At 57.8% G+C, this 26,993-nt stretch overlaps 1 protein-coding gene across 2 annotated transcripts; it reads right to left on the reverse strand.

Moving 5' to 3' along the window:
- On the reverse strand, positions 1 to 26,991 carry IGHMBP2 (immunoglobulin mu DNA binding protein 2). Of its 2 annotated transcripts, none has more exons than XM_081797629.1 (15): positions 26,831 to 26,991; positions 24,350 to 24,519; positions 21,184 to 21,367; positions 20,859 to 20,956; positions 18,447 to 18,712; positions 17,061 to 17,261; positions 15,208 to 15,355; positions 12,375 to 12,549; positions 9,859 to 10,041; positions 9,443 to 9,561; positions 8,851 to 8,945; positions 7,792 to 7,915; positions 6,069 to 6,953; positions 3,667 to 3,839; positions 1 to 1,112 (listed from the first exon to the last, which is right to left on the reverse strand). In XM_081797629.1, exons 1-15 carry the CDS (start codon positions 26,914 to 26,916, stop codon positions 915 to 917), a joined length of 3,105 nt encoding a protein of 1,034 aa, XP_081653755.1. In that variant the 5' UTR covers positions 26,917 to 26,991; the 3' UTR covers positions 1 to 914. The 2 variants fall into 2 exon arrangements, with proteins under 2 accessions (XP_081653755.1, XP_081653756.1); XM_081797630.1 differs by having other exon boundaries at positions 18,549 to 18,712; positions 26,831 to 26,990.
- Between the last annotated feature and the right edge of the window lie 2 nt (positions 26,992 to 26,993).

The raw sequence follows: 26,993 nt of genomic DNA on the forward strand, positions 1-26,993 counted from the left end.
CGGTGTGCATAGATCTTTATTTTACTCTTTAATTTGTAGCCCACTTAAACAAACAAAACTCTGAGACTAAACTGTGACATCGCCTGAGGTTCTCCCCACTACAGCAGCCGGCAGAGAACGCTGGAGAACACCTGTGGGAGGGCTCGGCTTTGTGTCGGCCGCGCCGCTGCCCTGCGACAGCTCTTTCCTGCGACCGCCACCCGCGAAGGGCTCGCTCGGGCCACGCACCTCGGGGGCACCTCCAGACCGAGCAGGAGCAGCCTGAGCTGTGTCTGCCGCCCTGCACGACCAGGACGGGTCACCGCAGCCGGCAGGGAACAGGGCACAGACAGAAACCGGCCTCGGTGAAGTCAGCTGCGTGGGGACACACGGGAGAGGCACCCGGCGTTCTCAGACGCGTGATCTGACTTTTCAGGTGCTCTCCCTCCTCTGGTGGCCTGAAAGCTGGCCGGCCCCCAACGGTGGGAATTTCCTTGTACGAAGCTTGAGGGGGCACTGGGCTGGGGCAGTCTGAGGGAGACCCTCACAGCAACACCCCCAAGGTTCAGATGTTGGGATTTCGGTTCTGACTGGGAAGGAAGGAAGAGACTGGGAAATGGTCCAGGGCAGAAGAGGGACGGGACCTGCCCGGACCGACCCACACCAAGCCCAGAGAGGGGGCCATGTAGCAATGACTGCATGCCCCAGGCACCCTCCTCCAAGAGCTATCAGGTTAGAAGAGCTCATCTCCAGGGTCCAAAACCTCACCCTTCCTCCCACAGACACCGTGCCCCACCCGGCTCTGGTACAGGCAGGTGGGCCAGGCTGCACACCGTCACGGGGAGCAGCTACAAGAAAGCAGAAAGCAGCCCTGCTCGCCCCCACAGGTTTTTTTCAGACAGAAGCTCTGGAGCTGCGTGTGAAGAGCTCACGCGTCACTTCTCCTTCTCCTTCCGTTTACTCTTCCTCTGGCTGGTCAGCTCATCCAGCTTCTTACCCAGCCTCCTCTGGAGCTGGGCCCTCTTGGCTGGGTCCAGGGACCTGTCCTTGGTCCCACTGCCGGCGTAGAGGACTCCGTCCCGGCTGATTCTCTGCCGGGCGTGGGCACGAGCCCTCTCCCCACAGCCATGGATCTGGGGGGACACAGCAGTCAGTGCCGAGCCAAACGGGGACAAAGGGCCTGCAATGCTGCCCATCGCAGAGCTCGGGGACCACGAAGCCCCAGCACGAGGTCTTGGAGGGGCTCCCTACTCCTCCTGCAGCCGGACCCGGTCCTCACCAGCAGGCTGCCGGGGTGGGGGGCACGAGGGCGCAACCACACCCCTGCCCTCAGCTCAGCCCGAACCGTCCTCTGCGCACATGGTGGTGCACGGCCAGATCCCCACACCCTCCCTGATGGGGGGTGACGCACACACACCCAGGGCCCCCGGCAGCGGCGTCTGAACATCAACACGTTGGCGACGTGCCCTGCAGCCACGCTGCCCTTCCGTGAGCACGCGGCCCAAGTACAACCACTGTCCCCTCTGGGCCAAAAGCTGCGCTCTTCAATCTGCCCCCAACGCTAGGCCTGTGGTGGGAGCTCCGCAACGAGCCCGACCCGATGGAGTGCCCCCGTGTTTCCAGGAAGCTCTCACGTAACTCCTTCCGTTTTTGAAAGGACAGGAAGAAAGACGGAAGGAAACCTCCGAGCCTGCCCAGTGCCCAGCACTACAACCAGTGTGTGTCCCGGGTTCTGTCTAGAAAGCCCATGCTAACCCACTGCACAGACCAAGGCTGTTCCCTTGGGAACTGCCGGGTGGGGCCCAGTTTGGACCTCACTCATCGGCGCCCCCAGCCCTGTGCGCAGCTCACCGAGACCCCTGCGGCCGGCCACCCGCGCAGTGCCTGTCCTCCCCCCACGGGGTGTCCTCACCCTCGCCCTCTGGGCGGCCCCAGGCCCACAGGCTGCCTGCCACAGCTCTCCCAGAGACAGCCGGGTGGCGCCAACCTCTCCACGTGGCCCAGGATCCCACACCCAGTGTCCCCCACTCCTCGCCGCACCCAGGTCAGGGGGCGAGGGCTGAGGCACACTGCTCACTGCACGTGTGGGAAGAGCGGCTCGGGCTGAGGCCGAGTTCGTTTGCCCATGTCGCAAGGGGGCAGGTGACAGGGCTGGTGCTTGCGGCCCAGTCCCCGCCGCCCAGCTCTTGCCATTTCTGCAGAGCCTTAGCCCACGGCACGTCTCTGAGCAGGGGGACTTGTGGCCCTGCCTGCAGCCAGCACCTCTCGTCAGACGGGACACGGTGCTGGTGCTCCCCGCGGCACTTCCGGCCACATGGGGAACATGTGCTCCCGGGGGCCGGGAGCTGCTCCTGCAGCGGGAGCCGCCCAGGGTCTGGCACCTCCCTCCGCCCCGCACAGGGACCCACACGCTGCGCCGGTAACGCAAGCTGCTCGCCCAAACCTCGCACCTGACGACGTCTAAACGTCCTAGATAAACAGCTTTCCCGAACACCACACGCTTTGTCAACGGGCACGAATACAAACTGTGCACACACGGGCGTGTGTCAGGAGGGGAAAGTGTGTGCACGCGTGGAGGGCGAGGGAGAGGAGCCCCTGCCCGGGAGGAGGCCCTCTCTAGGTTAAGAGGTGGCAAAGCTCCCTGTTGGCAAGCCGCTCCACCCGCTGACCCAGAGTGGGACGCCACCAGCACCCCGTGCAGCTCGTCCAGGACGGGGACACCCCAGGCACCACATGCCCTCCCCCACACCTGCCCCCCCACCCTCCTCCGAGAGCCCCCCTGCCACGTCCCATCGGCCCAAACCGGAAGCCCAAGGGCCCCTCTGGGTCCTCCTTCCCCTTTCCATCACGACCCACAACCCGTTCAGGGCCCCCAGTGCCGTTTATTCTGCACGCTTGTTGACTGTGTCTTCGGCTCCAGGCCACGTTCAGGGCCCAAGCCCGCCGCTCCTCGCTCTTCACGACCCACCCCAGGACCTCCCAGCCTCGCCCTGAGCCGTCCCTGTGCTGCAGGCAGGGCTCCGAAAACATGGTGGTGCCAAGCCCTCAGGGCTCCCGCAGCCTCCGGAACCAGGGCTCGACTGCTCAGGGCGCAGGCTTCTCAGCCTCCACTCCACCCTGCCGCCTGCTCTGCTCCCAGCTGCACAAAGGCACCCCCTCCCTGGGGCCTTCACACATGCCCTCCCCAGCCCAGCCCCCACCCCCGCCGCCAGCTCGGCACCGGGTCCTCCCTCACCAGACGTGGCCTCATACCCAGGTCCCGCAGGTCCTCGCCCCCCTGGGGCAGAGATGAAGCCTGCTCTGGCCCCCAGCTCCCCATGCCTGGCAGAGGAGGTTCCCAACCAAATGGGCTCAAGAAATGAACGGAAATGGGCACCCAGCCCATTTCAGACCGCAGGCCGGAGGCCCCACCTCCCACCTCCCCTAGGCTAATCATGACGGACCCCAAAGACACTGAACAAAATCCTCTCTGCCCAGAATTCCCACCAACTTGGCTGCAACCTGGCAAGTGTGACGTTTTACTTCCTCACACCCGGATGCCTTCACAACAAAGCCGGGGTCTGTGTCTGTCCGGAAATGCCCAGTGCTCGCGGCCAGGCACCGTTGGTGTGCGGAGCACATCTGCCCAGAGCCCTGCAGACACCGCCCCCCCCACCGCCGTCTGAACCCCGGGAGGGGCCGCCGTACCTCGGGCAGGTGGTGGCTGAGGCAGAAGCGGCGGCCGCAGTGCAGACAGAGCTGGCCCACAGTCACGACACTGGCCGTGCACTTAGCGAGGCCGCACGTGTTATCAGCCTTGATGGCGGCCGCGACCAGGGCCTCGAAGTCCTCCTCACCGGGCAAATCTACAGCCGCGTGTCCTAGCGGAAGAAAAGGGCCACTCAAACAGGGAAGAACACAGACGCCGGACTCACGGCTGCCCCACCGAGCTGCCGCGCCCAGCTTCCCGATTTCAGTTCACAGTCAACAGGCAGATGACCCTCGGTCATGCTCGGTGTCTGTCCAGCCTAGAGCGGCCCTCCTTCAGCGAGCTAATAACCGGTCCCTGCCGGGAGGTGTGGGCCGCATGCGGACCTCCTAGGAGGGGCTGGCAGTGCACGGAAAGGGCCCCTGAAGAGCCCGTCCTCTTTCATCAACAGAACATGTAAACACGACGATGTTCCTTACGACGTTAACCGTACCGGGGAAACGACAGCGTATTTGGACGAACCACAGCGTATTCGCAGATCACAATGTTAGGGGACCTCAGCGCTCCTGACCAGGTACGTAGAAATCTTTTGAAGTTATCAGAAAATGCTCACAAGCGGAAGAAAACCACGAGATCACGTGTAAGTGCAGTTCTGTGAAACACACACGTGTACCCCAAACACCTGTGCGTGGACGTGCGGGGAACACCGGGAAGGCATCCACCAGGCAGCTGTCGCCAATGACCTGGGGCACGGACACAGACGAGACGCGCCGGCGTGCGTTTTCCCTGAGTTAATTCTTCATACTCGGCATGCCGCAGTGCCAGGCACCCGGGCCAGGACGGTCGGCCGTGGCGGGGACCCGGGGGCAACCGTGAGCTCAGCCCCATTGGCCTGCAGGCGCCTCAGTCGGCCACGGCCACGCCGGTCCCTCCATGCGGGTGCGACTCTGCCACGGTCCCCTGCAAATGGGGAGGTGCCCCTAGCCCGCCCCCCCAGACGGGCTGCAGAGCTGCTAGGCTCTGCTGCATTCACATGGGCCCCGAGGCAGGGGAGGGACAGATGTGCTGAGGCCCAGGAGCGGTACCAGGAGGCTCGGACAAGGCCTGCCAAGGTGCTCGCTGCTCGCCGGCGTCTTCAGGAAACAGGACGCAGGGACCAGGCACACAGTGTTCAGGCCCCAACCCAGAAATGAGATCTCACAGAGTGCTGACCACTCATCCCACAGGACCTGTCGTTCCCCCAACCCTCCTGCGTGGCAGGCAGCCCTTGATGCATCCAGTGGCACCCTTCCCTGAGGGGCCTCCAGCCATGGCCCCAGGGGCCTGCTCAGACTGGCTCTGCTTCTCAGGTGCGGGGACCTCGGCAGAGTCTGGGGACCAGCTGGACGGGTCATGTTCGGAGCCTGAGGGGCAAGATGAATTCTGAAGGTAGCTGCTTGAATAAACACTTCAAAACTGAGCAATGCTACCATGGCCTAAACAGGGCGAAGCCTCCCCAGGACCCTCTGTCCTCACGTGAACACACCACACACCCCCAGAAGGCAGGCCAGGTCCTCCCGTCAGTGTCCCAGCACCTGCCCTTCACAGTACTAACCTCCTCTCGGTGTGGTTTAGAAAGGCACGTGACATTTCTTCCCTCTGCCTCTACAGCCGCCCTGGAGAGCAGGGGTGATCTTACTCCCCAGCACAAAGCTGGGCACGTGGGAGCTACTCACTAAACCCCACATAATGAATCAGCTACAGCCTCAGGGCCCTGAAGCTGCTTTCTAAGACCAGGAGTCGTGCCCGCGCAGCTTTGCTCACAGGAACTCAACGAGAGAAAGAGGACGCGCCTGGCTGTGCGGTCCTCCTGGGAGAGCAACGACAGCTGGAGTAAGAGGTTACCCAGAGGCCTCCAGAAAACCCAGGTCTTCAAGCTCAGGGCCCGTGGATGCTCAATCACAGTGCGGGACGGGGGGGCAGAGCAGAGAGCCCCACGGAGCACACAAGCGCGCAGCCGCCGCCGCGGAGGATGGGAGCCGGGACGCGGGCCAGCCGACCTGCGAGCCCACTCGGGTCCCAGCGGAACACGGATGAAGCCCAGCACGGAGGTCTGCGATTGCCCACGGGCTCCTGTCCACTGTCCTCGTCTCCTCTTCCAGGCTCTTCCCCTGCAGTAAGTGCACCCCAAGGGCCTTCTACCTGCCAGGCCCTGCCTGAGGACCTGGGGACATCAAGGTCACCGTGACCAATCACTGCCCTCAAGGAGCTCACACCCAATCAAGGCGCAAGATGCAGAATCAAGGCAGTAGCACCAAGAAGTCCTGAACCTTTTTGAGGGTGACAAGCGGGCTTCAAGTGGGGCAAACACCCCAGCTAAGGGGACACCAGGCCTGTATTCCCATTAGATGAACCCACTTACCTTTTGCTTCTTTCTTCTTCTTCTTCTCTGCTAACGTGCGCGGCCCGGAGCACGAGGCCTGCTGCCCCTCCTTGGCCGGCCCCTCCTTGGCTGGCCGCTCCCGCCTGCTCTTCTCCCTCTGCAGCCTTTCCAGGTGCAGGGCCTTCAGATTCAGGGGGTCCTGACTGCTCTGCTCCCCAAGAGGGGGCTTGCTCTGTGTGGGGCTGGGGGCCGTGGGCCCGACAGGGGCTTGGCTGCCGGTCCCTGCTGGACGCTGTAGGGCTGGCGGGGCGGGCGGGGCTCTCTTGCTTACGGTGATGAACCTCTTCTTCCCTTCCCCAGTGCTGTCATGCCTCAGCCCATGCTCTTCGGCTATCTGGTGGATCCACATCCTGTCGTGGGAGTTCAGGGAAGCAGGAAACTCCAACTGGGTTTTCTCACTCGCCACAAACTCGGCGATCTTGGCCCTGAAGTGTTCTGCACGGTCTCCGCTCCCCGCTCCCTCTGGGCTGCCTCCGTGGAGCCTGGGCTGAGAAGGGACCTCAGGGCCCGAGGGCTGCCCACCCGACCTCCTCCGCTCCAGCCCCTCAGCTGCTCTGGCCTCCTGGGCCCCCTCCCGCGGCCGGCCCCCAGGAGGCTTCCTGGCCAACGCCGCAGAGCCGTGGGGCTTCGCGCCAGCTCGGCCGTGGCCCTGGGAACTCTTGTGGGAGTAGTTTTCAGGGATGATGTCGTCAAGATACTCAAAGGCCGTGCGCACTGCCCCGTGCTCCGCGAAGTGATCCACCAGGGTCTTCAAGAAGGTGTGCTTGCTAACGGTGTGAGAATCACACACGACCGCCACGTGGCGCCGTGCGCGGGTGACGGCAACGTTGATCCGCCGGTCCTCGGCAAGGAAGCCCACTTCGCCTAGGAATGAGCCAGGGTGAGTGGCAGAGCGGACCCAAGAGGGAGGAACGGAAGACGGACTCTTGCACCCAAGCAGTGAGGATCACCAAGGGGATCACCCAACAGCCCGCCCCACCGGCCACCAGCCGCCCCCACACCGCCGCCCGCGCAGGCGTCCTACAGTCCGCCCAGGGCCTCCCAATCCGCCTCCACCACACGTGGCCTGCAGGTGGCAGCTCCCAAAGCACCGCTCATCTCCAGGTACGACCTCCTCCCTCAGCCCAGCCCAGAGAGTGACGGCAGCCGGCAGTGGGGAAGGCGTGAGGGACGCTGCAGCACCTCAGCTCCCTGCCACCCCTCCCCACGCTCTCATCCGTCCTCAGCCTCCCACTGAAGGCGCCTTACGAAGCCCAGACAAGCTGCTTCTGGGTACACCACCCAAAGGAACGGCCACACGCCAGAGCAGTATAAAAGCCAGGCCCTGAGGCTAACTGCACCTTGAGGCCCAAAACCAAGCTCTGTGCTTCAGGGGCCTCCCCGGCCTGGGCAGGGCGTCCAGGCGGTCCCCGAGGGCGCGCCCGCACCCCCGTGCTGTCAGCCTCTCGCTCTGTCCCCTCTGCCGGGAGCACCGGGCCCCACCCCGCAGCAGCCCAGGGACCACCCCTGCCCCCTGTGGCACTGGCCCCGAGCGGGCTCCGTCAGGGCCCCACTGCCCCCTACTCCCTGCCCGCCCTCTCGCCTGCCTCCAGCCCGACGGCGAGCTCACAGAGGCCGCACTCGCACCACCCGGCACAGCCCCTAGCAGAACCGCAGTCTGCCCTCTGTGCCGCCCCAGAGGACTCTGCTGAGCCCCACGTACCTTTCCTATTGGATCTGACGAAGGACAGGACCACGGCCTCCTTCTCTCGGCCTTGGAAGCCATCGACGGACTTAATTTCAAGCTCGGGGTGCCTGTGGGCAAGGCTCTGCCTGAGCAGGTCCACCTGGAACACCAAGTAAGGCCGGTCCTCAGCTCAGCTCAGGCCAGGGCAGCCTCGACACTCTGCCCTTGGGACTCAGCAGAGGGCCTCACACCGCAGAACAGCCACGACCACCGCCTGACAGCTCAGTGAACACACAAAGCAGCACCTCAACAGGTCAGACGTGGCCCCACAGCCCAGCACTGACATCATGTCGTTTCTTCTGGCTCGTGACAAGCCACCTGCCTCGGACGCCCCTTTGGGTGATGGCTGTGAACCAGGAAGGGGTGGCAGCCGATCCACAGACCTCATGATACTTTGCTGCAGCTGCGTTTTCCCACCAAGAAAGACAGGCTTTACCGATAAGCACGTAGGCACCGAGAGAGAAAATGCGAGAAACCCCGAAAAGAAAGGAGCCCGTGATGGTTGCTCCCGCTGGCCCAGCCTCCACCCCTCCTCCAGGTAACAGGCAGCACCCCGATCTTCCTTCAAGAAACTGCCCATCCCACGCTCAGCCCAGGAAGCAGAGCCGGCCCTCCTGCCCAGAGATGGGCAGGGACCCTCCTCTGGCCACAGCAACCAGCTCAGAGATGGGGACTTGAGCCAGACTCGTAAGGCCAAAGCTGAGACCCTGTGGGAGATGCCGTGAAGGGGCCAGCGGTCCCTGGGGCAGCCCTGTAAGGATGGCGCCAGCCCAAAACAGCCAGGGCCACTCGGCAGCTGTCCAGAAAACGAGGCCAACCGGGGAAGCCGGCTGACATCAGGATGGGGCAGGGGTGTGGCACAGCAAGTACAAGGGACGGACGGACGCGGACGCTTGCTGATGTCATGTGAGCCCCGGATCCAGTCGTGAGGTGGTCGATTCCACCTGGAGTTTAGTCACAGAGACACTACGTGACCCCCGTCCTTCAGGCACTTGTGGGTGACTGCGCCCCGACACACAAAGTTGCCCCTCGCACCTGGAGGTTGTATGGCGTAATGAGGGCGATGTCACTCGCTCGGACACCAGCGTCCACCAGGGCCTGGATGTGCAGACTGACGAGGCGCACTTCACCTGGAGGGCAGCAAGCAGGCTGTGAGTCCAGGTCACCCGCGCTGATCCCCGTCATGCATGCTAGCTCCTTCAGCCCTCCGCCCAATTCAACAAGCACATCTTACACTGCGCCTGGGGCAATGCCCTGAGCCGCAGGGTTGCACATCCAGACAATGAAGACGCAGGCCACGCAGCTGAGCCTCAGTTCACCTCTGCAGTGCCGAGTGTGCGACCCAGCAGGCTGGCACCGTGGGTGCGCAAGGATCTCACCGAAGGCTGAGCAGGCAGAGCTGGGCCACCTCCTCCCCCCGAACCAGGGCTGCCCGCTGAGAAGGGCGCTGCGAGTGCTCCCGTCTGGCTCGAACCCCCCAGCTCATCGGGGACGGGCTCCCACCTCCCCTCTTCTCCCCCCTCACTCAGCTCCTCCAAGGTGGGCAACTGCAGACACTCTGGTTTCTACGAAGAGGAGCTCAGGGTCTGTGTAAGCCAGGAAGCTGGCCCCGTCCAAGCAAGCTCACCAGGGTTCCCCTTAGACTGGTCGTCCTCCTCTTCCAGTTCAAACAGCCCGCAGCCGGCCGTGTCCACAAGCAGCAGGGGGATGCTGGTCTCCTCCGTGGCAGCCACTCCTGGGAGGTCCCTGCACACAGAGGAAGACTGAACTCGTGAGGCCAGGGCAATAAAGCGGAGCTAAGGTCCTAACCACAGAACTCACGTCTCCCGTCACCCCCTTGGGCACGGGCTCTTCCCAGGGGAGAACGGAGCTGCTCCACTGGGAATACAAGGGGCGTGGAGAACATCAGACACTGGGCACCCCAAGTGCAAGAGCAAGGCCCCTCTCCCCTCCTGAAACCAGCCTCAGAGGTGCCTTGGAACATGGTTCGGGTGACCCGAGGGACCCAGGGCAGGCCAGGCAGGGCAGAACCGAGTCACTCACCGTAGGAGGTGCCCAGCCACGGAAGGGTGGGCCGTGAGCTGCCCGTGGTACAGGGTGTCCGAGGCCCAGCGCATGATGGCCTCGTGCATGCGGTACTGAACCCTCAGCATCCGCACCGCACACGTGCCGCGTTCCTGCACCAGGCGCTCCAGCAGGCTCAGCGACAGCCCCGCCAGGGCAGCCCTGCGCCAAGACAGCAACCAGAAAGCGGAGCCTGAGCCCCCGAGTCCAGCCTGAAACCAGGGGCCAGGAAAGCAGTGCTCAAGCCTCAGAACCCAGCCCCCCACCAAGCTCTGACCTAAAATTAAGGGTGCGGTCACCCCAGAGAAGCCCGTGTCCTCGTCCTGGAACCTGCGAACATGCGACCTGACCTGTGTGTGTGAAGTTAAGCTGGGACGATGCGATCACAGGGGTCCTTCTAAGAGGGAGGCAGGAGGGCCAGGGTCGGGGGAGAAGACATGACCAGACGGAGGGTTGAAGACGCCGCCTGCTGGCTTACAGAAGGAGGTGGGGCCCAGGTGAAGGAGTGAGGCGCCTCCAGAAGCTGGAAAAGGCTAAGAAATGAACCCTCCCCCGGAGCTTCCCTGCCAACACCCTGACTTTAACCCACGGAGACAGAGTTTGGACTTCCGACTTCCAAAACCGCAGACAATTAACCTATGCTGTTTAAGTTTGTTCCAGTAGCAACAGCAAACCATCACAGACAAATTACTTAAACTCCAACATACTTCAGCTGCAAGTAACCCACTGCTAATCGTAACTGCAGCTAACGTTCGCTCAGTCTTCACACCTTACCCCTACTGACTCGCTGGATCTTCACAGAGCCTTAGGAGGTCGTGTTGTGCTTCCCACTTCCCCAGGGGGAGAGTCAGACACAGAGGGGGGCATGACCAGCCCCAAGCCACCCAGCCAGTGAGCTGCGGAGCCTGGAGCTCCTCTTCCCCAGGAAGGCACACCACCTCCTGCCGAGTCGGTGACACTAAAACCGAGGGAAAGTTCCTAATCGTACTTCAGGGGCCCTCGCTCTGTGAGCTCGTAAGACCTCATGGTCAACCTCTTCCAATACGGACACCTACCGAAAACAACTCACACCAAAGACATGAGCGAAGCAGCTGCCGGCCCCAGTCCCAACTGAGCGCGGAGAGCTAGCCCTCCTAGCCAGCACGCGTCCCCCAGCAGGGGAGGGGGCGTCCCTGCCCCGAGGGCACAGATCCAAACGCTCTCCACACAAAGGTCTGTGGAGGACAAAGCTCTCTTTCAAGGGCCCCTGGCACCCCGGAACAAGTCGCTGAATAGCACCCACAGAGCTCCTGTCCGGAGGCGTGGATGCACGCCAACTCCCACCCTGGGGAGCAGTTCTCCCACCAGGACAAACTTCCCAAACGTAGCCCCCCATTTCCACCTGGACTGCACCCGCTCTGAGGAACCAGATTCTCTGAGGGATCCTGACCTAATGCCCCTCCGCCTGGGGGCCCCACTCCACTCTGGCGGGGTTCCACCCGACAAGCGCTGGCGTGTCTCCACTTCCGGCCATCAGAGAACACCAAGGGAGCGTTCCGAGGTCCACTGGGACCTGTCCACACTCACAGCCAAGGAGAGGACCGTCTCAGGCGGCAGCGGAACGAGAAGACAGCCACCTGCGCGGGAAGGCCTGCCCTGCCTCAGGGATGGTGGGCGGCCCCAGGCGAACGGACACAAGGCCAGCCCTGGCCCCGGCTGCATGTGACTCACATCCTAGTTGAGACGGCCAGGGAACAGACAGACTGACACCTGACACGCACCACTGCGCGGGAGGGGGAGGGATGCGTGCTCAGAAATACTGAGAAGCGCTGAGACAGGGTGGTCACGGGGGGCCACGAAGGGGGCTCACCTGAGAGAGTACTGAATGGAGGACGGCAAGGCCACCCTGTGCCCAGGAAGGAGCTGTCTGGACAGGGACAGCAAGGGCAGAGGAGGCCAGTGTGGCCGGAGCAGTGGATGAGGGGAGCAGCAGGAATGAGGTGAGGAGGGGGCTGGGGGCGGCCGCGCTCACTCACAACACTAGGGACCGCCGCTCCATCTACAGCACGTAGGATCGGAGCCTACAGGGTCGCTCCTTGTGGCCTAGGTGGCAGGATGTGCCTAGAGATCAGGACTCTAAAGTCTCCACGCCAGGCCGGAAGCTGATCGACCCAGAGGCCAGTCGGCCCGCCCGCAGAAGCAACTGTCTCTCGGACCCCACCCGGCGGGAATGGGCACATCGACCTGCTGGCCTCGCCAGGGAAACTCCATTCAACTGGCCCAGACTGGGCACGGTGCCAGGTGCTGAGACTACAGAGATGTGCGTGGCGGCTACAACCCCCGAGCTCGGGCACACGCGGCCTGACCCGCCTGACACCTAAACCAGCGCGTGCAATAAAACGGGCAGGAAACGCGCAGAGGAGGGCACGTCAGGGCTTCTTGGCTGCCACGCCCCAGGTCGGACTGAAGGGGTGGCGGGAGAGGGCGGAGAAGGGCACCGCGGGCAGGGCTCTTACTTGTGGGAGACCGTGGTGGGGGGCAGCTGCTTGTGATCTCCAGCCAGGATGCACTTCCTGGCCTTCAGCAGGGGGATCCAGCAGCTGGCTTCCAGGGCCTGGGCGCACTCGTCGATGACCACCACGTCGAAGTGGCCGTCGGGCAGCAGCTTCAGAGGGCCGTCGGAAGAAGCACCTGGTGAAATCGGAACCGTAAGCCTTCACAGAAGGTGCTAGCCGCATCCTAGAGGCTGCGACCACACCGAAAGAGACACCAACAGGCCAGTCGGTTCAGAATCCAGTCTGGCATTAAGACTGTGTAAGAAGTATGCATCTTGGAATAAACACTCAGGAAGAACATTAAAAACCTCTTGTTCTAGCCCACCTGTGTTTCAGTGTAGGGCAGTGTGCTCCTAGGCAAGTGCCACCCCAACATCCTGATCACCAGAATCAATCACCCCTTGGGGCTGGGACCAAGGCCTTGGAAGGGTATCTGATTTCTAAGTATTATTTCCGTACCACCTTCTGAATCTAGAGCTTAATTAATTACCCCGTAAGATGTTCTCTTGGACACACACAACAATTAACCGAGTACCCATCTGGGGAGGAGGGGAAGAGCCCCCGTGTACTTGACAACACAAAACCACGGCCCCAGCTCCTTCTTGGGACAGGCGTGCCATGGCAAAAGCTCACGTGTGAGCAAGACCCGGGCCCCACACCAACCCTCATAACCAGCAGTGGGCCCGGGCAGGCCACCCACCCTGAGCCTGTTCCTCATCTACAAACGTGGGCACCACCTGAACCTCACAGGGCCGTTACAATGACCAAATCCTAATACGGTACATACGTACTAACACAGACAAAGTACGAAGGTGCCTGCCACAGGAAGGGAGGTTTTTTTTGTTTTGTTTTGTTTTTGTTTTTTTGTTTTGTTTTTTTTTTTTAAAGATTTTATTTATTTATTCATGAGAAAGAGAGAGAGAGAGAGGCAGAGGGAGAAGCAGACTCCCCGCAGAGCAGGGAGCCCAATGCGGGACTCGATCCCAGGACTCCGGGACCATGACCTGAGCCGAAGGCAGACGCTTAAAGGAAGGGAGGTTTTAACATCAAGACTCAGACCTGTGTCTTGATGAACCCCCTGAGGGATGGGGTTTGCAAGGATGGCTGGAGAAGCTGCTGGAGGAGGCAGAACTTGGTGGGTTCAGAGTATGGATGCAACCTCACGGTATAAAGAGAGGCATGTCCAGGAGACCCATTCTAGCTCCCCATCCAACAGGACAAGAGGACTCAAGAGGCCACAAGCTGACCTTGCCGAGTTGGGGGGGAGGCTGCATTGTGATTTCCAGCAAGCACCACATTTAAAGATTTGATCAGGTGGAGAAGGACCTCTGGAAACCCTCTCCCTCCACGAGAGCAACAAGAACACCGGCAGCATTGTCGGAATAAACTTTCTCAGAACTCTAGTAATTAGCTAAAGGCTTGTAGCAACCCAGGGAGTGTTTGTTTTAAAAGACGTGGCTCTTGGGGTGCCTGGGTGGTGGGGTCGGTTAAGCGTCGGAGCGGTTAAGCTCTGGTCATGATCTCAGAGTCCTGGGATCAAGTCCCACATCATCCTCTCCACTCAGCAAGGGAGTCTGCTTCTCCCTCTCCTTCTGTGCTCTCTCGCTCTCAAATAAATAAAATCTTATAATAATTTTAAAAAACCAACAACAAAAAAAAAGGGGGCTCAATCTGGGCCAGAACACAGAGCTCTGCAGTGTTCCTACAGGAAAGGCCCTGCCTGCGGCCCCGGTTCTGTGGGAGCCTTGAAACCAACGGCCGGCAATCATGGGAAAAACCCGCAGCGAGGAGGCAGAACTCCCTTGAAGCCCCATTCCCAGAGAAATGCCATGACTGGGGCTGTCTGCCAGCTCCCCGGAAGATCCCACTCTCAGGACTGTATTTCTCCTGACTTGGAGCTCACCTGATGCAGACAGCCCTTCCCTCAGGCGTTTGCCCAAAACCATCAGAGTCTCTGAAGCAACTCGTTAACAGCTGGAGCGAGCAAGAGGTAACCTGCAAGCTTCCAAGAAGAGTCGGGGAGCGAGATGTCCATGGGGGCTTGGGAAAGCTCCAGCCTGTCCCCGGGGACCCAGTGGGCCACACACACTTGTCAGGCTGTGTGCATGCACGTGCAAGACTCGAGGAGGCCGCAAGCGCTCACGGACGGCTCACCCCTGGCTCTGCAACAACAGGAAGTGAGGCCTGGGAGTTGTAAAAAGTGCGCCCCAACACACACACAGAGCCCCCTCGGCCAAGCCCAGCAGATGTGCTGCTTCCGGAGCAGGAGGCACTCTGTGGGATCCTTCCTGCCCCCTAAGCTGGCAGGCTTCAGAGGCCGCCCGGGGCGACGATACAGGCCTTTCGGAATCAGCTCAGCAAAGTCACTGAACAACAGAACACTAACAGCAAGCTCCGGGGAGGGAGGAGAACCCAATTTCCAAATCCCTGATCCAGGAATGAAACCAGTGATGTTGTTACACATGCCACAGATAGTTTTTACAGTCAGGGGAGGATATGAACAACTTTAGACCTGTGCGTGCAATCAGTTAGATTAAATGAACAAATTCCTTGAAGACAGCAGCTCGCTCAAGAAGAGGAAACCTGGATATCCCTGTATTAGGTATCAGTGAAACAAACGGAGTTTGTTGTTGAAAACCTCCTCACAAGGAAAACTCCCTGGTGGATCCTACCCACTGTTGCCGGACAACTCTACACAACCCCCCCGCCCGCCCCCCCCCAGCAAACTGCGGAAGGGAGAGCACCTCCCGGCCCCTCTGGGGGACCACAGCGGGCACAGACCCACTCCCCTCACCTGTGTTTGTCGCCAGCACCACGGCTGCTGACAGGAGGCTCTCCAGCATCGCAGCCTCTTCCCTCTCCTTCAGCTCCTTCCTCAACAGCTTGATTTCACTCCAAACACTACTCTTCTCTCTCTTATCCTGGGTCTGCCTGTTCTTCGCCTGTGAAGAAAAGCCAAGAACACATAAATATGTGCACACAACTCTGCAAGAACTTAGCTCTTTCGTGCTCTTGCAGTGCTTCTGTTTATAACCAGCTGGTCCACTTCACGAAGTCTCTCGAGAGGCACTAATGTGTCCAAAACCTGTCTCGAAGGAGCAACAGATCCACACAGGTAAGCAAGCTCCTGGCACCCCCTGCGGCCTTCCAGCGAGCATCACCCGCGCAGGGAGAGGCAGGGGGGCAGAGTCAGGCCCTCGACACGCGCGGCGGATTGAACTGTAACTCAGACGAAACCAGAAATTGGACCCCACCCTATCCTGCACAGTCACCGCACGTGCTCTGGGCAAGAAGGAACACCTGCCATCCCAGGATTTGGGTTCTAGCTGCTTCCAGGTGAGAGGCTACACTTCAGCTGTTAGTCCACACTTGACAAGAGAATAACAAATTTTCTTCAACCTATAAAATGCTTACCTAAGGCCTTTCTGTAATACTAAAAAAGACACCCTTCCTGGGGCGCCTGGGTGGCTCAGTCAAGCGTCTGCCTTCGGCTCAGGTCATGATCCCAGGGTCCTGGGATCGAGCCCCGCATCGGGCTCCCTGCTCCGCGGGAAGCCTGCTTCTCCCTCTCCCACTCCCCCTGCTTGTATTCCCTCTCTCGCTGTGTCTCTCTGTCAAATAAATAAATAAAATTAAAAAAAAAAAAAAAAAGACACCCTTCCTAACTGTGATTTCTCCTTTGGAGGATGGAGTGTGGCAGGGTTGACCGGAAGGGTTTTCCTGCGCCTCCCTTATGGAGAAGAAGACCCTGAAAAGCACTGAGTCAACGGGAACAAGAAGTGGAGTCATCTACACTTGCGGTGGAGGGAACACCATCCGTGCGCACTTCTACACCCCCTCTACCCTCGAATGACATGCCTCATCCTGTCCCCACCTCTGCTGGGCCCACACTGGCATCTGGAGTGCCACCCCACTACTCCACGCCCATAGGAAGGCTGACTCGCGGCCCCCGCCCTGTGGGGCCAGGACACCGAGGGGCACCACCGCGAGGCCGTGAGGCCAGCTGACAGCGAGCAAACGGGGAGTGTCAATCAGAGAACCACCGAGCTCCAAAGTACCAAACTGTAAGATAAAATACCTCTCCAATCTCCAAGTAACCCATCACCGCTGCCTCTCTCCCACAGGGGGGTGTAAAATGGACCAAAAATTGGGACGAGTTTTTGAATTTTTATTTTCTTGCCAACATTACCTAGCCAACATGACCAGATCCAGGGGACGCTTAGAGAGATGTCTTCTTTAAGATGATCCCTCACCTACTCCCGAAACTACTTTGAAAACAGTCGAGTCCCTATTACATGCTGAGTACAAGTTCCTATCAAAAGTAGACAGTCTTTTTTTTCTTAATAAAACTGGGAGAGACCTTTTTTTAATGGGCAGTCCTGATATCTGAAATTCTTTATTTTTTTTAAGTAGGCTCCATGCCCAGTGTGGAGCCCAACGTGGGGCTTAAACCCACAACCCTGAGATCAAAACCTGAGCTGATCAAGAGTCAGATGCTTAACAGACTAAGCCTCCCCGATGCTTGAAATTCTTAAAAAGAACTGGCAGAGATGAAAGAAAACCGAGAGGAACACAGACAGAAGTGACTCCAAGGAAAGACTGCGGATCAGAAACCACGCAGAGCGGTCGCTGGTAGGAGCTACGTACAAAGGCCTGATCGATGTCCTTCCTGATGTCCGCGACAATCTGGGCGCTGTCACTCCGTGCTAACACCGCGTCGAGGGAATGCTGCTGAATGGACTCCAGCAGGCGGGCAGGGTGCCCGAGGCGCAGGACTCTCTGCTTACACCGAGCCAGACGCTCTACCAGATTGTCCACGGCCACATTAGAGGGAGCACAGCACAGAACCTGCGGAAGCAAAGCTCACATTCGGTGACTTCTTTAGTTAACCACTTCAGTTCACACTAAAACAAAGGGAAAACCTTGAGGATAAAGAAAAGAGGACAGAGTGTGCACAAGTGGTCATGTCCGAGCGCAAACCTACAGCTGGAGGAAGGCTGGGCGCAGCCTAGAGGACGCACATTACCGCAGACTCTACAGGAGCTTGGGTCTTAAGAACTCCTAGTCACCAAAGCACCAAAAATGTTAAATAACTTGCAACTGGGGAAAAAAAGGACCCGAAGATTAAAGCGTGCCCTGAAATTATCAGGACTGGAGCATCCAGCTCATCACCAGTGAAATCACTTTATCACCTGACAAAGTGGAACAAGGGAAAATCTTTCTGATGGGCTCAATCTTGCTCCTAAAACTATTTTCTGTAGTGATTTCAATCAGGAGAGAAAAACCCGAAGCCCCACCATCAGAAGCAGGTGACAGCTGCAGGGGCAGTGGGGCGGAGAGCCCCCCGACACGAGCCTCAGAAGCAGGCTCCACGGCCGTCCCTCCCCACATCCTGAGGGCCTGAGCGGGAACAGGGCTGTGTTCTTTCTCGCCGTTTATGCAAAGAGAAGGCATCCAATCAAACCCCCAGACCTGCTTCCCGCCAGTGAGTCATCACTTAATCAAGTTTTCAAATGCCTACACCAAGTCACTCGTTTGCAGGAAACTACTGGACAGTTTCGTGGCCAAGCGACAGATCTCCCTTCAGCTCGAAGCAGCGGTTCTGCCCGCAGAGGAGTGGGAGGCTCGGAGCAAGAGCCCCGGAGAGCGAGTCTGCCTGAGTTCAAACCCTGGCCCTGCCACCCACTGCTCCTGACTGGGGCTGTGCCCTTAGCTCCGTGTCCTCTGGAAACGGGGGGCACTGGCAGCCCCCAGCACCCAGGGTTTCTGTGAGGATTACCTGAGTGATGCATGGAGAGCACTCAGAAGGACAACTGTTTCATAAAAAGCACCCAGTAAAATGCTGACCATTATCATTCTAATTCTTACTGTGATCTGACATTCAGAAACAAAGATTTTCTGAAATTCTTCCACATGCTCAGAATCCATGGTGACTCATGTTGACACAGATGAGAATAAAAGACCCTTTCTCAGCCATTAAAAATGTAAGTGAACAGTAACATACAACACTCCGCGTCTCAGAAGATCGGTCACCTGTGGACAGCACACGGGCAGGAGTGTTCCTGACCAGGCTGAGACCCAGCCGAGCGCCTGCGAGCCCGGCACGGGGAGCTCATGCGTGGTGACGGGGCCCACCTTTAACCCCTGCCTCACAGCCTGCAGAACGATCTCGACCACGGTGGTGGTCTTCCCAGTGCCAGGAGGCCCATGGATGATGGCAAGCTCTTTCTGCGACAGCGCGAAGGAGACCGCTTCCTTCTGGGAGGCATCCAGGGAAGTGTTACAGAACGGCGGCGGCTCTGCGGGAGAGGCGGCAGGGTCAGGCTCCCGCTCGGTGCCCCCAGTGCTTCCTCCCAGCAGGGGGCACTGACCGAGGGAAGTGCCACCCACGGGGCTCTGGGACCTCCCTGGGAGCCAGCCAGCTGACACAGAATCAACCTGCCTGGGCTTCCAGCGGTTCCTCCCGGGACAGGAAGTGGCAGAGTATGGGCCACAGGCCCAGTGCAGCTGGCTGCCTGTTCCGTGAGCCCGGTCTCCCCGGGACCCAGCCACGCCCACTCACGGACGCGCTCTGGCTGCTACAGCAGCCCACGAAGCCCAAAATATTCACGATCCATCTCCTTATTTAAAAAGTTTGCCAACTCATGCTCCACGATAACAGGCCTTTCTCAAGTAAATGTTTCTCGGAATCTATTTATTTCTACTAGGGGCGCCTGGGTGGCTCAGTCGGTTAAGCGTCCGACTCTTGATTTCGGCTCAGGTCATGATCTCAGGGTCGTGAGATCGACGAGCCCACTATCAGGCTCCACACTCAGCGGGGAGTCTGCTTAGGGTTCTCTCTCCCCTGCCGCCCCTCCCCTCCACGTGCACTCATTCTTTCACTCTCTCAAAAAATAAAAATTAAGTTATTTATTTCTACCATGTTGCCCCTTTATAAGCGCCCATAAAATGACAAAAACAAACGACAAAAAGGAATTAGGAGCAAATTTGGGAATCCTGTTTGTGAACACGGAATCTTCCATGATGAAGACCAGTTATCTGCCTCCTATGCTCTGTGCTCGGTGTCCAGCTCTGCAGGGCGCCTGTGTGAGGAGACGCCCGACCCGTGAGTGAGCAGAACGCCCGGGCACAGCGCCCTGAGCTGGCCTGGCCACTGACACAAAGCTGAAAAGCAGCAGCAGACCACCTGACCCAAAGCCCCAGCGCGCCCCGCTCTCCGCACCGCATCCCTTTTCCTTAGCTACCCACCTAACCACAATTTACCGAGCTCCCTAAAACACAGTAAATAAATTTCTAATTCAGTGCCCGCATAGTAGCCTCTCGATAAATATTTGGCAGAATAAAACACTGAAATGTGAGTGCGTGCAGAACCTGGAGGTACCACCCAGCAGCCCTGTGTTTAAAGCCAACACAACTCTGGGTGGTTGGCACAGGCCCGACATCACGTGGGCAGAGGTAGCAGGAAGACTGAAGGTTCACTGAGGCCGTGCTGGGAAAGTGGCAAAGTCAGACTGTGGAGGATTGGCAAATCACGGCAGCTGCTTGCGGAGACAACATGCTCCCCTCAAAATGGGTTCTTCAAGACCATAGAGGGATGGGAGAAAGCGCAAAGACAAGGAAGGAGTGCATGTGTGCACACGTAATGCCTGTATGTGAAAGACACGGTGTTCTACATGGAAAAGACTAGAATACACACAAATACTAGGGAGGCTAACTCCAGATGGCAGGTTCTCAAGTGCTCTGTTTCCCTTGCTAACGCTCTTCTTTGTTTCCAAATATTCTACAATTAACACACATTATATTACTCTTCTCATCAGAAATAAGCGATCTTCAATTTGAAGGATGCCAAGAAACAATCAAATATGTTCAGAATTAGGACTTGAAAGTTTTTTTTTGTTTTTGGGGGTTTTTTTTAGATTTTACTTATTTATTTGACAGAGAGAGAGAGAGACACAGCGAGACAGGGGACAGAAGCAGGGGGAGTGGGAGAGGGAGAAGCAGGTTCCCCGGTGAGCAAGGACCCCCCCATGTGGGACTCGATCCCAGGACCCTGGGATCATGACCTGAGCTGAAGACAGTCACTTAACAGAATGAGCCACTCAGGTGTCCCAAATTAGGACTTTTCAAACAAACACAAAAACACTATTAAGCACATATTGTGCTCAGCCATCCTATTTCCACAGATCACCGAGCTAGAACATCCTTACATCTTAAAAGAACATAGATAAAGAGAACGCTGTAAAGTCAACAGAACGAGCTGCTTCCTTGCACTGAGTACGCGAGAGTCCAGTCCACATGAGTCACTCAAAGAAATTTATAAAAGACACGAAAAGAGATGCCTTCTAACTGCACGTCCTCGAACTCTCGCTCAAACACCCTAGGCCCTGCTGTTCTCGGTGTTTCCACAGTGACTTCAATCAGAAAAGAAAACACAAAGGTTCTTACGTATCTCACTTGCAGGACTGGGGGCTGATCCACCAAAGAGGACCTCTATGAGTGAGAACGCGGGGCCAGAATGGTACTTCTTTAGGGTGATCAGAGCCCTGCCAAGGGAGAAAACGAGAATCAGGAGTTTGGTGAAAACCAGACATTGATTCCCTGCCCAAACCCCTGCCCAGCGTGGCCACCTGCAGCCGCCGTCTCCCATGAGCAGCCCCCAGTGACTCCACACTCACTGCAACTGCTCTCTTCTGCCCAGCAGGACAAGCGATCGGGGTGAGTGAGTGGTGCTTGAGGAAGAAGAACAAGTGATTCCCAGTCACACCCTTACTTTTTCAGTCGCTTGTAAGTGACATCATTGGCAAGTTTTAACAGTCTGTAGGCCTGCTCCCGGTCCAAGCTCAGCTGGAAGTCGTGGGACTCGTCAAAGGCCACCGTGACCAATCTCTGCGTGATCCGGGTCAGGATCCCCGTGGCCAGCTGACTCCCTTCGTCATACAGACCCACTATATCGCCTGTAGAAACAAAGATTCAAGTTACACAAACACTGTGCAGACTTAAGCTGTGAAGTATTTTATATAATAAATTCCAGCATATCTCAAATATCCTATCTCTATTGCTCTCTTTAGGAATGAAACCAGTAGCGGTAAAAGTTTGTTAACCAACACCTAAATTAATATGAAAATTGACTTGAGATCAACGAACTGTTTAAGGCAAACATGCCAGTCAATTAAACATTTAAAGTGCCTACTCGCTCTGTGCCAGGCACTGCTCTAAGCAATGGTCTGATTAAAAACAAGACGCAGACGTCTGCACCAAAGGTTTTAGGGAAAGACGAAGCCCAGGAGGAGATGGAGAGGAACAAAGGCATCATTTTAGAAACAGTGTATGGCAAAGCCTCCTCTGAGTGGTGACAGGTAAGCAAGACGGGCCCTGAACAAAGTGGGGGCCGCAAGCACATCTAGGAGAGAACATTCCAGGCAGAATGGGAACATGAGTGAAAGAGGGAGAGAGGTCATTTGCTGCCCACTCAGCACAGATCTCCCCACTTTCCATGGTAATTGTTGGGTGATTCACTCACCCACTAGGTGACCCTGACACCAGGGAAGGAGCACGCAACCTACGCCTGAACCAGTCACTGCGTCCCACGTCTCCGGCCCCAGTGACTATTCAGGGATGAACACGGGACCAAATCTGCCCCTGAGATGCAGTGACACTTTTGCTTGGCACCTGGGAAAAGGCCCTCCGTCTGTCCAGCTGGACCAGAAACCTGAGGGCATGTCAGGGCCAGAACTGCTATCAGGTGTTGCCTGAGAAGGAAGCCAACCCAGAAAATGGCAAAGCCAGGAAATGGAGAGAAGTTAACTTCAAGCAACCTCCCATGAGCCCTGAAGCCAATCTTCTAGTATCACAATCAATGTAATCCTTCTTGCCCAAGCCCATCTGGCTTGGCTTTTCTAAAAAAAAATTTTCTTTTTTTTTTAAAGATTTTACTTATTTATTCATGAGAGACAGAGAGAGAGAGAAAGAGAGGCCGAGGGAGAAGCAGGCTCCCAAAGAGCAGGGAGCCCGATGCGGGACTCGATCCCAGGACGCTGGGATCATGACCTGAGCCGAAGGCAGATGCTTAACCATCTGAGCCACCCAGGTGCCGCTAAAAAAAATTTTTTTAAGATTTTTGTTTATTTATTCGTCAGAGAGAGAGAGAGAGCACACAAGCAGGGGGAGGGGCAGGCAGAGGGAGAGGTGGGCTCCCTGCTCCGGGACTCAATCCCAGGACCCCAAGATCATGACCTGAGCCGAAGGCAGATGCTTAATCGACTAAGTCACCCAGGCACCCCTGGCTTAGCTTTTCATCATCTGGAACAGAAGACAGTTCTGACCAAAACAGACTCCACTCTGAGATAAAGCCAGAGCTACTCATGTATTTACACCCCCACTCCTCCATGTTGGAAAGTATATGCCACAGTCAACTAGGCACCAGGCACGCTCTTAAAGCCTGGGCTGTTTTCCTCCAGGCGATGAGTTTCATCTGCACCTCGAACCTTTTCTCTGGCTCCTTCCCCAACTTTATAGAGACAAGCAGCAGACGGCAACAATGCTCCTGGGGCAGGGTCTGGTTCTGTGTGCAGGGCCTGCTGTGGGGCTGAGCACAGAGGACTCCATGCCTACTGGGACCTCCCCACCAGCACCCTGCATAGAACTGACGTTTCTAAGCTGAGCCTTAAAACTGCTCTGCAGAAGAAAAAGCAAGAAGCTCACCTCAATCTGATCAACAGTTGCAGCGACACATCAGATTTTCCACAGAAATGCCGCTTCCTCTGACTTCCTGTTTATGAACCCCTCATGAATCTCTGGGGTCACACTCCACGATGCTGGCTAACTGAATATACTACTGAATAGGTTTTTACTTTTGGTTTTCAAAACCAATGTCCACGGACATTCGACCCCAACAGCAAAGTGGAAAGATGCCACTCTAACGCCCCCAGCCCCCATCTACAGAGGGCGGGCAGCGATGAGCTCTAGCTCACTCCACAAGAACATGTGAGACCTGACTCCAACCAGCGGCCCTTCATCCCCTCTGTCTCCAAATCCAGCCCAACAACTGTGGGCAAGAGTTTGGGAAATCAGAATAGGAAACCAAAACCCGTCACCACCAAAACAAGGCGGAAACTTTTCTAGAGCAAGTACAGCACAGCCATGCTGCTGTCTCCAGGTCTGAGGGCTACACCAGACACCCCGGTGTGTGGCTCGGCGGCCTCTTCTCTCCAGCAGGGCTGGCACGAGTGTACCCCGAGCGTGCTGGGCACGAGAAGCTGGGGGAAGACAGAACCATGCACACCGCACCACGGCGGTCCAAGGCAAATACGAGGACAGTCACATGTAGTTTTACCCTTTCTAGGAGCCGTGATAAAAAAAATTTAATGGGCTCCTGGGTGGCTCAGTCGGTTAAGCATCTGCCTTCGGCTCAGATCATGATCCCAGGGTTCTGGGATCGGGCCGTGTTGGGCTCCCTGCTCAGCGGAGAGCCTGCTTCTCCCTCTACCCTTCGCCCCTGCTCATGGTCTCTCTCTCTCTCTGTCAAATAAATAAAATCTTAAAAAGAAAAAATTTTTTTAAACAAACAAGTAAATTGATCTTAATAACAACATATTTTAACCCAATACATGACAGATACTATTTCAACGTGTATCAGATTTCAAAAAAAATGACTCTGGAGATAGTCTAAACTTTTTTGTACTGGAGCTTCAGAATCTGGTGCGTCCTGCGCACAGGTCAAGAGCTCTGGGGCCACCTGTGGCTGGTGGCTGCCATGCTGAATACGCAGACCTAGGCTACCAAAAGGCCACATAAGTGGTGAATTTCTAATTAAGGGTTCTTCACTGCCACACTTTATTCTCCAACTAGCCATGTACAAGCCGGTCTTCACGAGAGTAAAAGTCACAGTTTGGAGACCAGCGGTATGCAACACATGCCGACGTCGCAAACGCACAGACCCGAAGTAAAGCTGTTGCTGGGAAGCACCGCGGCAGATGCACATCTCCTGGGCTCAAAGGTGACCAGCAGCCGCCCATACAGCCCAGTCCGCTGGCTGGACACCTGCAGCTTCAGCAAACATACGCCTCGGCTCTGCAGTTCTTTCGGAGAGATGTTTTCCTGCCAAGACCTGGAAGACACCCAACACTGAGTGTTCAATATTTACGCTTTACCAGCTTTTACTTCCACCCATACAAGACGAATGTAAAAGAGAGAGAAAAGCAGACAAAGATCTGTGCACGGGCACTAAATAAAACCCAAAAGGGCTCCACATCTGCCCTGGCATCCTGCTGCTCCCCCACCCCTCCTGCAGGTAGAGCTGGTCTCTCTACCAGCTCTACTCACACTCTGCGCCCTGGTTCTCCCGGGTCACTAAGTCCATCGGTGCCCCCACCAAACGCTCGCCATCTGTACCCACATGAATCCACTCTGCCTCTCATCCTCACCACCATAACCCTAGTTCAAGCCACACCCCTCATCGTCTGGATCAGACAGAGCTTCCTGCCTCCTAACTGCCTGACCTCGGGGGCTTGCCCTGACCAGCTGCAAGCGGGAGCACCCAGGAAATCCACCCTATCCACTCCCCTTCGAAACTTAATAAAGGAAAACCTCACTAAAGTGGAGTGGGGAGGCCAGAAGGGGGAGCTGCACCATCCCCTGTCAGTTACAGACCCTGACAGGGCAGAATCCTCAATCAAGCAACAGGGAAAGATGCACATCGCATACCCTACAAGAAATCCACCACCCCTCCAACTCATCCAGTGAGCAAAGGTCATCACCCTGAACTCCTGCCTTTCTGTAATGGACTTCCATTCAAAACAATCCCTCCCACGCCCTCCTTCTCCGTAAAATAAAGGTCCTCTCCTTCATTTGTTGCTCTAACCTAGAGTTTGTGCCACAGCTTTCTTGGCCGGAATTTCAATCTCTGCCATTATGAATAAACCCATCTTGCTAGTAAAATAACTGGCCATTTTATTTTTAAGGTTAACACCCACACCCCCACACCCCCCTGCACTTAACTGCTCAGAGAGCCATCCTCTGCACACAGAATACAACACAAGCTCACCCACAAGGCCCTCCTCAATCTGAGCGCTGCCTGCCTCTCCGTGGGTGCTCACTCTCCTCTGGGTACTGAGCTGAGCGCCTGACAGCAGACCATCTCGTGCTCACCCCAAACCTGTGAAGTGGGAAGTGGCGAGGTGGCTAAAGGTCAGAAATGTAACCTGCAAAGTCCCACAGCCATACCTGGAGCTGGGGTTCTACCCAGGTCGATATGACTGCAAAAGCCCTTAATCTTCTAATCAAAAGCCTCTCACACAAACCCATCCACATTTGCAGTGCAGTGAATCAGACTGCCTAGCCTCCAACCCGACTCCACCTGTGTCACCTTGGGCAAGTTACTGAACTGCTCGGTGTCACGGCCTTCTCAAGCACAAAATCAGAGAAACGCTGAGTGTTAAAGAAACGAACATACAGAGAGAGCATTTACAGAACTCTCTAAGTGTTCGCGGTCACTGTTTCGGCTAAATGAATATTCACATCCAGGGAGCAAGCAGGGCTCTCTCTAGTGCCCATCTCCCCACACCTCATCCAGGATGGCTCCTCCACCCACCTCACTCATTTTTGAGCTTGGCACCACCTGTCCCTGAAGCCAGCCTTAGCCTCGCACTCCCCAGGGGGAGCTGGTCTTCCTCCACACTTGCTCAGCCCTTTCTGAGAGCCCGCACTCGCGCGGACACACAAAGCGTGAGTGCACCTAGATGAATGGCACCATTTACAAGGACCCAGGCCCACCCCCTGCCCAGACCCAGGCCCCTGCCCAGGTCCCCTGCCCAGGTCCCTGCCCAGGCCCTGCCCAGGTCCCTTGCCCAGGCCCACCCACCCTGCCCAGGCCCAGGCCCACCCCCCTGCCCTGATCCCCCCGTCCACCTCTCTGCCCCCGCCCAGGTCCACTGCTGCCCAGGCCCACCTCTGCCCAGGTCCCTTGCCCAGGCCCACCCCTCTGCCCAGGTCCCCTGCCCAGGCCCACCCCTCTGCCCAGGTCCCCTGCCCAGGCCCAAGCCTTCCCCCACCCCTACCCCCGCCCAGGCCCACACCCCGCCCAGGCCCCCCGCCCAGGCCCCCCCCACGCCCGCCCAAGCCCAGGCGGCCGCATCCTCGAGCCCTCCCACCGGCCCCGCACCGAAGAAGGGAAAGGGCTGAGGACGCGCTGAGGGAAGAGGCAGGACCTAGGACTGAATGTTCGGGAGTGGGGGGGCTCCAGGCCGAAAAGAAAAGGCTTCTTAAGGGCCCCACACCGGCACGGGCCGCCCGGGAGGCGACAGAGTCCCATCCCCAGCGGCGGCCGAGCACCCCAGGGCCGCTGGCGGGACTCGGGGGGCGAGAGGGCAAATCTCTGCCCGAGGCTGGCCGGGCTGGGGAACTGCCGACCGACGCCGTACCTGCGCTCCTCGACCTCCGCGTCTCTCTCGAGCTCCAGCAGGTCCAACTGCTTGGTCACGAAGCTCTCCACGGCCGCCGAGGCCATGGCCGCCGCCGGGCCCGGGCCCAGGGCCGCTGAGGTCCTGCTGCCGCGACAGGCGGAGTTCCCGGGCCGGAGCCTGT

The sequence above is a fragment of the Leptonychotes weddellii genome, chromosome 11 (genome assembly GCF_054177405.1).
Source record: "Leptonychotes weddellii isolate Sample4059 chromosome 11, ASM5417740v2, whole genome shotgun sequence".
Lineage (NCBI taxonomy): Eukaryota > Metazoa > Chordata > Mammalia > Carnivora > Phocidae > Leptonychotes > Leptonychotes weddellii.